The sequence below is a fragment of the Microtus oregoni genome, unplaced genomic scaffold (genome assembly GCF_018167655.1).
Source record: "Microtus oregoni isolate MIOR12 unplaced genomic scaffold, Mior012 000059F_ref0000304, whole genome shotgun sequence".
Classification (NCBI taxonomy): Eukaryota; Metazoa; Chordata; class Mammalia; order Rodentia; family Cricetidae; genus Microtus; species Microtus oregoni.
Window position 1 is genome coordinate 4,118,460 of NW_024543835.1, and position 12,445 is coordinate 4,130,904.

At 35.1% G+C, this 12,445-nt stretch overlaps 1 protein-coding gene across 3 annotated transcripts in view; it reads left to right on the forward strand.

Moving 5' to 3' along the window:
• Positions 1 to 12,445, forward strand: part of LOC121438956 (TGF-beta-activated kinase 1 and MAP3K7-binding protein 3-like) — a 70,519-nt gene that overhangs the window by 47,938 nt on the left and 10,136 nt on the right. For all 3 annotated transcript variants that reach the window (XM_041639464.1, XM_041639462.1, XM_041639463.1), the window contains 4 exons: positions 1,014 to 2,469; positions 3,475 to 3,635; positions 8,502 to 8,595; positions 11,206 to 11,289. In XM_041639464.1, the coding sequence (XP_041495398.1) occupies positions 1,014 to 2,469; positions 3,475 to 3,635; positions 8,502 to 8,595; positions 11,206 to 11,289 (1,795 nt within the window). The remainder of the gene's footprint in view (positions 1 to 1,013; positions 2,470 to 3,474; positions 3,636 to 8,501; positions 8,596 to 11,205; positions 11,290 to 12,445) is intronic.

A 12,445-nucleotide genomic window follows, 5' to 3' on the forward strand; every position in this document is an offset into this window, starting at 1 on the left:
CAATACCATCATTGCAGTGCATGTCCTGTGGTAGACTTAATGTTTTATTTGATTCTCTTCAGTGAAGTATTTCCTTTCACTTTTATGTAAAATGAAAATGTAAAATTAGGTATAATAACATATATGTTTGAGTTACAGAGAAAGTCATGTTCATTAAGAAATTTATTAATTATTTCAAAGATGGTAAATAATGTGTTTTACTCTAATAAAATAGTTGAGAGTTCTGTATTTTAGTGGAAACTGCTTTATAATATCTTTTAAAATATTTAAAGTAGACATGGAACTTCTAAAGGACAGTTATTACATGTGCATAACTAAAAAGCTATCCCAAGTATATTACATTGCTGTTTAGCTGGCACAAACTTTATGATAGAATGAATTTCATTAATGTAATCTGGATATGGTTGTTAAATTCTCGTTAATTCTGGCTAAATCATGAAGGCATGGCTCCAACTATGGAATTTTGCTTGTTGCTCATTTTACTTATATTGCTTAAATTTTTCCTAATGATACAGGTTAAAGGTATTTGGGGATAAATTTGGATAAAAGAAAAGTAAAGTCTGTGACATTTTTATTGTTTAAAGTCTTCAGGAATATTACTTTTTCCGTTTGTGGTTCTGGTGCCTTTTGAAAACTAAAGGATGGTTATTTTCATTTTTATCAGGTTAAACTTAATGATGGATGTTACAGCAATTGTGATGAACCCGAGAGTAGCACATTTTAAGTTGCTGAGCTGCAACAAGTATAAAATGAGTCCTGCATTTGGAATGAGAAAACTTGGGGTTGAGTCACAATGTTCATTAGTAGGTGCTTTACATTTCTGTAGTAGTAGTGGTAGTACTAGTAATGTGAGCTAAATGCTTATAATTTTAATTGTTTAAGATTCCTTGTGTAGGACAGATGACTAATGATTTTTATGATTAAAATACTCCTCTCTACTTAGAATGAGTACTTGTGTAACTGACTTCTACTGTTAATTTTGCCCATGTTGTTTGTACCATTTTCTCCCATAGAATAACAACAATCTTGAAGCCTGTTGCCGAGCCCTTTCCCAGGAGAGCAGCAAATACTTGTATATGGAATACCATAGTCCAGAAGACAATAGGATGAATAGAAATCGCCTTTTGCATATTAACCTGGGTATCCATTCTCCTAGTAGCTACCACCCAGGAGATGGAGCTCACCTTAATGGTGGTCGAACACTGGTACATAGCTCAAGTGATGGACATATTGATCCTCAGCATACAGCAGGTAAACAGCTGATATGTTTAGTTCAGGAACCGCACTCAGCCCCAGCTGTTGTGGCTGCTACTCCCAACTATAATCCATTTTTTATGAATGAACAGAACAGAAGTGCAGCTACTCCTCCTTCACAGCCACCTCAGCAGCCATCTTCCATGCAAACAGGAATGAATCCATCTGCTATGCAAGGGCCTTCACCACCGCCACCTCCGTCCTACATGCACATACCTCGGTATAGTACAAATCCAATTACTGTTACAGTATCCCAAAACCTCCCTTCTGGACAGACTGTACCAAGAGCTTTACAGATTCTTCCACAAATTCCAAGCAATCTCTATGGATCTCCTGGTTCTATTTATATTAGACAGACATCTCAGAGTTCATCAGGAAGACAGACTCCTCAGAATGCTCCGTGGCAGTCCTCAACACAAGGCCCAGTGCCTCATTACAACCAACGTCCTTTACCTGTTTATCCACATCAGCAGAACTATCAACCTTCTCAGTATTCTCCCAAGCAACAGCAGATTCCTCAGTCAGCTTACCACTCACCACCCCCTTCTCAGTGTCCTTCACCCTTTAGCTCTCCACAGCATCAAGTACAACCCTCCCAGCTGGGTCATCCAAGCTCTCATGTGTTTATGCCTCCTAGTCCTTCAACTACTCCACCTCACCTTTATCAACAAGGACCTCCTAGTTATCAGAAACAGGGGAGTCATTCAGTAGCCTATCTCCCTTACCCAGCATCTAGCTTACCCAAAGGTTCCATGAAGAAAATAGAAATTACAGTTGAACCTTCTCAAAGACCTGGGACAGCAATAACTAGGAGTCCTTCACCCATCAGTAATCAACCATCTCCAAGGAACCAGCACTCACTGTATACAGCTACCACACCACCTTCAAGTTCCCCATCTGGAGGGATGTCTAGTCAACCAAAACCTCCATTTAGTGTTAATCCTGTGTATATTACATATACACAGCCAACTGGACCTTCATGTGCTCCATCACCATCTCCTCGGGTGATGCCAAACCCAACTACAGTTTTTAAAATTACTGTAGGCCGAGCAGCAACTGAAAACCTTTTAAATTTAGTGGACCAAGAAGAACGCTCTGCAGCACCAGAACCTATTCAGCCCATTTCAGTGATACCAGGCTCCGGGGGAGAAAAGGGAACCCACAAATATCAGCGGAGTTCTAGTTCTGGATCAGATGACTATGCCTATACACAAGGTAAACTTTAGACTAGTGAAATTTACTATTTATAGTCAACATGTGGTATCTGATTGAAAATAAAACACTATTGGCTAGTTACTTTCAATTAAATGCTTAATATATATTAAATGTTGAGTGGTAGCACTACCTAGAGTAAAATTATTGTTTCAGAGTCATCTATTGGCTGTTTTTAAATAAGAAACTGCGAGTATGATCATTGTAACCTTGTAAACTAATCAGACTTTATTGGGGGATATCATTCATTGGGAAAAATATAGACAAATACAATGAATATTGTGAAAATATACATACAACTTGGACTCTGGTTTATCAAATCAAAGAATTTGAGATTTCTAAACAGGGCTGGAAGGGCAAGCATAATAATATTTTTAAATGTTATAAGCAGTGGAATTAATGAAGAAAATTCATATTGTCTAGGGAAATTGAAGTTTAAAAAACCTATTTAGAGTCTTTAAGATTGTATAAGAATATATGAGAGTTTAGCATTCTTTCAATATTTGAGAGAGGAATTCATTTTAATTGTGATTCGGAATGCCTGGTGTCAAGCCTTGTGTCTGTGTGTGTCTGAGAGAGAACAGGCATGCGCATATGTGCAAATGTGGACCTGCTATGTGGAGGTCAGAGAGCCATTCAGTCAGTTCGCTCTTGCCACTTTGTGGAATCTGGAGATGAGACTCGGGCCTGCAGAAAAGTATGTTTACCTGCTTAGCCATTTCAATGGTCCTTAAGCATTTTAACATACACACAAGTATAGATTAAGAGGCTCTCAGGAAAACGAAATGTGACAGAACAAGAGGTATGAACAGATGATGCCATTTTGGGGTAGTAGCTTAGAGCTAAAGTAAAGCAGAAATGGATATAGCACGGTGTTACTAAGACCTTAAGAGTAAATGCTGATGCCCAGATCGAATGAGTCTTCTGTCCATTAACAGTATATTTAGAAATTCTCCTGTTGTTTGTTTGACTTTATTTTCTGCAATGACTTTATCTGTAATGCTATAGCCTTGCTGTTACATCAGCGAGCAAGGATGGAGAGGTTAGCAAAGCAATTGAAACTTGAAAAAGAGGAGCTAGAGCGGTTGAAGTCTGAAGTTAACAGTATGGAGCATGACCTGATGCAGAGACGGCTCAGAAGGGTCAGTTGTACCACTGCAATCCCTACGGTAAGTGATCTGTTACACCATATAATGATAGGAAGATACGGACATTCTCTGTCCACAACACTTGTTTTTCTTTCAAGTTCTAATCCTGCCTGATTTTTTTAAAAAAGGACAACAACAACAACAAAAATGAATGAATGCAAGAGATTTGCACATAGTAATTCTTGTCAGAAAATGCTTTTTCACACTTGTAATTGCTCATGATTATTTTCAAAGACTGACAGAGTGTAGATTTATTGCAAGAGTATATGATAACAAAAGGCTTCATAAATTACTCTTTCAAGCATAGACTGTATATTTTTCTAAGTGTTTCAAGTGGGTTTAAATAAGTTAAATACTAATTTTGAAATTTAACAATATTGGTGATAGAATATCTTAAGGCAGGGTAGTTCCATTCTGTGTAACTATGTAAATGTTCACTGTGCACCAGTAATGTTCTTAAGGAAATTAGTAAAGAGTTATTATATTTTTAACTTGTTGCTTAATGTATTTGAGTTCTAATGATGTTACATAACTTTGAAAATTATGAAATTTATCTCCTCTGTCATGTCACCTTTTCTGTGATTTAGTTGATCTTTTCACCATTTGATATTCATGTATTCTGTATATGTTTATGAATATGATACTGTGTTAGATGTTTAGTAGTTAATCTGTGAGTGAAAAGTAGGCTTCAGTGATAATTGCTGTATTTGCTCATAGATAATGAAGGCAATTGCACATTAATTGGTTTGTGAATATAATTGGTGTACATCTCTACTTTCATGCATCATCCTGGAATGATCTTCCAAAGCTTCATGTGTGTAATCCTTACTAAGGGTATTCATCTTCTTCCCATCTCTAAACCTGGGGTGATCTGGCTCTTGAATGTATATGTGAGGCTCTTTGTCCTCAGTAAGGAAGACAGACTACAACTGCTTTCTTGGAGAGTTTGCCCTGCACTATATAGAAAGAGAGGAAAGGGAAAATTATTCTTGACGGGAAAAGAATATAAGGTACTTATGGCTTGAAGCCAAGACAATCTTACTTTCAAGGCACAGTAAGTCAAGTTTCCTTGTTTAGGCCTGAAATTTCTAATGAGTTTACAGAAGTTATTTGTATAAAGGTGAGTAGAGTGGAGACCTTTAACACTGCAGTGGTCAAGGTGCTTGAACTTTATTCTGCTGTTAAGAGGGAACTAGTAGAAGCTTTTTGAGAAAGAAGGTTCTTGAGAAAGAGGCATACACAATAAATTAATGGCTTTTTCTATTCACAACATTACTCAGTTTAGAATGTTAGAAGGGAGGGAGTTATCACAAAGCAATAGAAGCCTTACAAAGCTAGCTGCAAGAGTGATGTTAATGGAAATCAAGTATCATTCTGATTTCCTTTATATGAAATCTTCATTGACTCATCTGTTGAGAGAAGCAAGCAAAGGATAGTTGGACACCTTTTAATCATTTAGGTATCTGTAGAGTAGTTATCTTTTGTCAGAGCATTGCTTTGAAATACCAAGCACATTATAGCTCCAGTTAAATAAGCATTGTTTTTAGTTGGAAGTAGAAAACTATTTGGTGTGGCTTTAATTATTGTTTCAAATAAAAACACCCACATTTTATATTGGATTTTTTTATTGATGGGTCTTTTTTTCAGAATGGAAAAATAGTAGATCCTCTCTGGGCTGTAGTTTATGGTTTATAATTTAAAGCTTAAAAGTGAAATGGGCAAAATAGTTGAATAAATCAAGTGTAGCCATCCTTCACCAACAGAAATTCGACAGCACACTTAAGAGTAAGTTGGAGGACAGTAGGGCTTGGCTGAGGGGTAGTTCCTGTGTGCATGAAGGTTAAGATAGCAAATGGATTTTCAAGTGCAAACTTGACTATTCCGCTGCTTGTGTCAGTCACATATCTCTACAATACCTATAGTAGAATACCCATGTTATGGCGTTTAAATAGCGCTGGAAAAGGTATATTATGTTCAGCAGTTTATACAATGTCCAACAAATAGCAAGTGTCTTTAAAAACTAGCTTGGAAACAAAAATGCTGAAAATATTTGCTTGAAATAGATACACAAATCTGAGTCATTTCATAAAATTAATTTTCTTTTAAGATACCAATAAGGTACAGTTGGGTGGAAAAAGGAACCAAGAAACAAATCATTTAGTCAGAATTCCCAGTTAGTTCATTGAGTCTCATTTGAAGTAATACCCATTATGGGATTGGGAATCAGATTACCTCTGGCACTTACTGTCTATATTGATTTCTCATTAAAGGGAGTTATTATAAGTATGTTATAATATTGTCCACATAAGGAGACAATGTATGTAGTATGTGACGTGGATGTTATTAAGTACTCAACAAGTAGTTGTCTTTATGAACATAACACTCGTGTATACAAATACCAGAGAACTGACACTTTTTACTAATATGCACACATTGTTACTTTTTGGGTTTCCAAGCAACTTCTTACCAAGTTGTACATTAAAAATAGGAGAGAAATGCTTAGTTAATGAGACTAGGATATATATTTCTGACCAGCAATATATATATAGTTGCAGAAATTTTGAGGAGCAGTGAAATAATGTTTTTCAAATGATAGCAAAAGTGTACTGATGGTGTCCTTTTTCTTTAGCTTGCTGTTTATCACATTTTATTAAATGGCTCATAAGAGATATGCATGTGAGAAAGAAATGTTAACCTTTTGCTAATAATATTCATAGAGGAGGCAGAGTTTTAAATTTTACCTTGAAAGAGAAATAAGATTTTAATATAGAGAGAGCTGCTGGTTGTCCCCTCCCCAAGTCAGATTCATCCTAATCTAATTGAATTTTGGGATTACTCCACTGATTTGTGTCCTCATTATATAATTGAGGCCAAGGAACCAAAACCCATCAGTGTTCTTCAATATTGGTGTCTTTGAGACTAGATTTTAAAGTTCCAAATAGTTGGCTTAAAAGATTTCTACTACCTTTTCAGAAGAGCATGGAATCTTTTATTTGGAAATGTCAACTACAAACATTATTTTTGCCTACATGTAAGTCTAAATTATTATAATTTATAGTGAATCTGAATCTTCCACGGAAACACAGTGTGCTTTTGATAAATGACACTTCTCAGAAACAGCATTTATCTCCCCCTGTTTAATCAGAAGCTATGAGAAGAATAGGTAAACCCGAAGTTGAATGAATTCAAGTGGTTCCTCTCTCTTAGAATGATAAAAATGATTCTGGTTAAAAGCAAATGTATAGTAGCCTTTTGATTATAGTGTGTGTTATTAATACTTCCATGCTATGTTTACAAAGCACTCAGGGCCACTATGCTAAAAGTCATTTCTTCCTATTGCAAAACATATAGGAATGATAAGCCCAAGGTACTGAACTCACAAAGTAGGGGTTTACTTATGTGTTCCTAGGAGGGTGAAGTTATCCTTATTAATGCTCAGGTGTGTGCTGTACACTATTTTAGTACTACTCAGTTTAAGAATTTTGTGCCTTAATATCACACACTTCACCCAATGGAATGAAAAAAGAACAATTCAAATTAAATGTTTCTAGGTTAATTTTGTTGTTGAATCTCCAACATTCTAAGGGCTTGGAAATTTTTTAAAAGTTAAAAATGCAGTTTGATATTTATTCTTCAAAATATTTGAGACTAAATAATGATAGTGATAAGGTCATGAGATAAGTGGGTACAAAACATGTAAAAATTAACAGTCATTAAATGCTGTCATGTATAGACAATATCCAGAAATTGCTCTTAAGCCTTTTTACATCACTGCATTGAACTTTTGGTCCCTGCCGGTTTCTATGCATGCCCGCTTACTCTTACAATATTCCAGAAGCATACAGTATCCTTTCTGCTCTTTTTTGTGCACTGTTAACCTGTTTAGTCTTTGGAACAGTACACATTTTTAACAATAAATCTCTCTCTCTCCGTTAGTAGATAATTTAGCATTTGACTTTATGCAATTGAAATTACCCTAGTGATTGAGCTAATACCTGGGCTGTGTGGAAAAAGCTTCACTATCCATGCCACTAGAATCTAAGCACAGAAACTGTAAAGAAATTAAGAATGGGGTGGGAATTGAAGGCTTATAAAAAATGGTTTAGTCACTGAAAGACCCTAGGGGGTAGAATGGACTGGACAGGCTAAAGTAGAAGAAACAGAGGAGTTTACTGGTACCTGATATTTCTCTATGTTAAAGTGCTTCTCTTGATCTAGAAAAAAAATATTTCTACACATGTAGAATATTTCTATACATGTGTGTGTGTGTGTGTGTGAGAGAGAGAGAGAGAGAGAGGGAGAGAGGGAGGGAGGGAGGGAGAGAGAGAGAGAGAGAGAGAGAGAGAGAGAGATTTATATAAGTCCTTGCTCTACCAGTTACTAGCTTTATACATTTGGGGAAACTTAACCTCTCTGTGCTGTTTTCTCATTAGTAATTTTATGTAATATAACAATACATACCTCAAAACTCCTTTTAGCAGAAGGAATGAGAAAATTCTGTAAACCACGTACCTGAACCTATGAAAGAACTAATTTTTACCAGGTTAGACAAGACTTAAAAATCATGAACATAGCCAATTTAAAAGGTTGTTTGTTGCACTTTCCCTTACTATAAAAATATAAACAAATATTTGCTGTGCTCTAGTATTACAGTAATTGTAGCTTGGATGATAGAACATAGTTTAGTGTGTGCCTGGCCACTGTACAGTTTTTGTTGATGTCCTCAGTATACCTTTTACCTAAAAAATTCATAGACATGCTCTCTTTTAGGCAAGGCCGTATTCTTGGTAATACCCAATCAGATTAATTAACATGAAACACAGTTCTTAAATGTTGGGCTTGATAATGACTTTCCCACAATTGCTATTTTGGGTGCTTTCTTACTAGCCTGATGAAATGACAAGATTGAGAAGCATGAACAGACAACTCCAGATAAATGTTGACTGTACACTGAAAGAAGTTGACCTCCTTCAATCTAGAGGTATAGACTTGATTGTTTGGTAAACCATAAATCATAGTATGGTATTTTAATCTGCTTAAATGGCAATAGTTTTGGTTTCATAGATTTAGGGACAGTTTTATCCATTCTAAGAATGCCTTTAAAGAGATCCCCCCACTCCATGGGTCAGGGTCGGTAAAATAATGATGTTACTTTGGCAGCTTCATATATTTGCATTGTTTTATACCGTTACATTGCATTTATCCTTTTAGTCATTTAACATGACTATTGCATAAATTGATGGGTATTATTTCTAAGACATAGTTTATATTATGTGATAGTCATAGTCTTCCAAAATATTGTGACAGAAAAGAGAGCGCCAAGTAGAATACCTGAGTTCTTGGTTTTAAAAGAAATTCACTCTTACAGTGGAAGCTCTCTTATTTTTCAGTTAGCCAGCTCATCAGATTAGAGAAGGACTTTGTTTCCCATAAACTGCCTATCCCACTAATTACATGTACTGCTTTTACTAGTTAGCTATACTCCTGCAGTTAAAAACAAATGTTTTAATAATGAATAACTAACAGGAATTCTTAGAATGCTGCTCTTTTAAAAATTTTCTTTGGCCATTATATAGAGTCAAACATAAAATTATAGGAACCATGAATTAGATTTGAATGAAAACAAGTGACAAGGGCAGACATTTCTAAGAAAGTGTTGTTAGTATATCAGAACCGCATTCTGAAGAACCCAAAACACAAAATTATAAATCAAAGTTCAGCAAATTAGGGCAATACTACCTGTTTTTATAAATAGAAGTTTTAGTAAAACAAACGTGCTCATTTGTTTATCTAGTATCTATGGTTCCCTTTGTGTTTCAAGGACAGAGTTGAATACTTGTAACACATTGTATTGCAAGTCTACAAAATCTAAGTTACTATGAGGATTTGGACAGGAACTTTGTGGACACTTGGCTTTAGGTTATCATGAACATGGTTTATGTAGGAAGCGGTCCTTGTTCAGCACTAAAATACTGCTGTATTGAGGATGTGGTGTAGTGATAGAAGGTTTGCATAGCATATACAGTCCATGGGGATTGTAATCCTCAACACTTCTATAAGAACAGTAGAAGAAAACCCTGCTATGTTTATGTTACCCCAAAGGTGATATGTAATTTTTCTTAACAATTGTTTGCTTGAATCGGCCTTCTCCCAAACTTTAATATTCTTAACTATGGCAGCTAAGAGGGCTTCTACAGTTCATTAAGAGTAGTATATAATATAGTATCAAACAGTTGAACTAAAGATATGAAGCCATCTGATCATGGAATTTGAGCTATCAAGCCTGGTTCTCAAAAACCTCGTTAGTCTATGTAGTCTACTCGCTTTAAGCAGTGAAAAAAATCACTATGCATAATATGTAGGGTATATCAACCATTACTATTATGTGATTACATCAACCTTTTTTTTTACTGATGTGGTCATTGGAGCAAAATGAAAATCAGTAACATTAGATCATTTGCTTAAGATGTTTATAGTAAGCTTTCTGTGAACTGCATAATAGAACATCAGCTGTAACTTAGGTGATTGAAGAAATGCATGTGCAGCAGTTAATATATCAAGTAGCAGTATGGCTTTCATGAGCTATAGGAATTTTAAAAACCCTCCTTAAAGTAGCCTATTCAACTGAATGAAACTTTGGTTAATAGAACCTACTGAGTTTTTTGTTTGTTTTTTATTCATTTGTTTTCGGAAGGAGCTCTGGTTTTGGTATATATTGACCAAATGGTATCTTTTGTTGTTCTTAAGATTTAGAAATGCTTAAGGGGTCCAAATATGGTGTACTTTCTTCTAACTTGTTTTTTGGCAGTGGAGAGGTGCATTTTCAAGTAGATGCAAATAAATCATTGCATGATTTGATGAAAAACAGCTTAATATTTGATTGTAGTGAGGACATTTTTCACTAGGAGAAAAAAAACAGGAGCCTCAATGCAGTACATCACCCTTTGTATCCAAGCTCAGGTGGAATTGGGGTATAGTGGGCAGAGTATGGGAGTGAAGGGGAGAACAGAACTGGCACCTAATGCAGTCTGATCTTGAAGGAGCCCCAATAGGGTACATCACTGAAAAGAGAAATTTAGCCACTGAGTAGACATTTCCAGAGAAAAATCTCTGCAAAGCCAGCAAATCTCAGGGCTTGTTTATTCTAAAATTTGCATGATATCATCATTAGTAAACCCACAGGGTCATATAACATGCATTTGGCTTCTTCTTTAGATGACTTTATGATAAATTATGAGAATAAGTGTCAAACCTTCTTTGAATTTTTTTAATTAGACCAAACAGGTCCACCACCTTTTTTTTTTACTTTACCTTCTTCAAATGTTCCATATACAGAATTCTGCTTCTTAAGGGTGCTAGCCTTATAAAAATACTCCTTTAGGTAATATATAGACATACATTATTTCACTGATGTGCTTGGCTATTTTTTACAACCATTAAAGAAAAGAGGATAGGATTGTGTAATGACATTTGAAACACTAGAAAACGTACTCTCTTCCCACGTGTTTCATTAATGTATTTTCTTATAAAAAAGATCAAATAACCAAAGAACAACTCCTAAATACCTGTGGTTTTCTTCTTTTCTTTGTAGGAAACTTTGATCCAAAAGCCATGAATAATTTTTATGACCACATAGAACCTGGCCCAGTAGTACCACCGAAGCCATCTAAAAAAGGTGAGTAGGGTCATAACATCAATATTATAGAAGTTAAATATGCTTCTGAAGAAATTTCTATTCAAGCTATTCATTAGACTGTTTCTCATAAAAGGTGTTATCCACAGTAATGTGGCAAAAATGAAATAGTCCCCAAACTTTAATTTTTTACAAAACATTAAAATTGTTAGAACTGTTGTAAGGCATAGTGATTATTTCTTTATCATAATAAAGCTATATCCTGAAAAATATTCTTCTGCAACAGTGAGGATCTTGAAAATTTTTTCAGTAGACTTTGTACATAAGAATTCTTTGCTGCTTGATAAGCAGAAGGTAAGCGTAACTGATAGGGACATGAGTGTTTTCTGATCAAGAACAAAAAAAGTCCTAAATATTTTCAATATCTTATAACAAATGACTGAATGTAGATTGATCACTCATTTTCTACCCTATTCTTATAAGCCGTATTATTTTATAAGGCTCAATATACAACTGATATTCAAAATTCATATTTTAATCCTTTTTCATTAAGCAATTCAAGACAGTTTGATTATGAAGACATTGAATAGTAGAGTGCGTAAATTCTAGTTCTTTTATGGATTGTGGCTTAGGAGCTTATCTCTTTATTGTTTACTCCTATTGTGGATATTTTACCTGATATACATTTGAAATAATGTAGTGATTTCTAAAAATGGTTGAAAATGAATATTAGTGGATGACTACCAAATACTAAATTTGTCACAGTAGCAACATTATATTTAGTCTCAAGGTGAAAGCCTTGGATTATATATCATTGGATACTTTAGCCTTTTAGGTTCACAAAATATACCTCATTAAACTTGATCAGTACCTTCTAAAGTGTTATCTCTTATAGACAGCCTAGCTGATGAGCTATAATTAAATGGCTCAATGGCTGTTATAGAAGAAACGGCCAAAAATACAGGTGTCCACCACATTTAAAACTTAATTTCTTGAATAGTATCATCTCCAAGGAGCTAGATACAAAGCTATACATAGCTTTCCGTGTGCAAAGACAATAAACTGTTGTTATGGTGCTAGGGAGAGGTCAGGGTGTCAGGTGTACTAAGAAGATCCTCAGAATTGAACCTCTTTGGCACCCAGTTGTTAAGTACTTTGAAGGAAATTTGATGTTGGTTTTTGATGGTGGAATTTTATA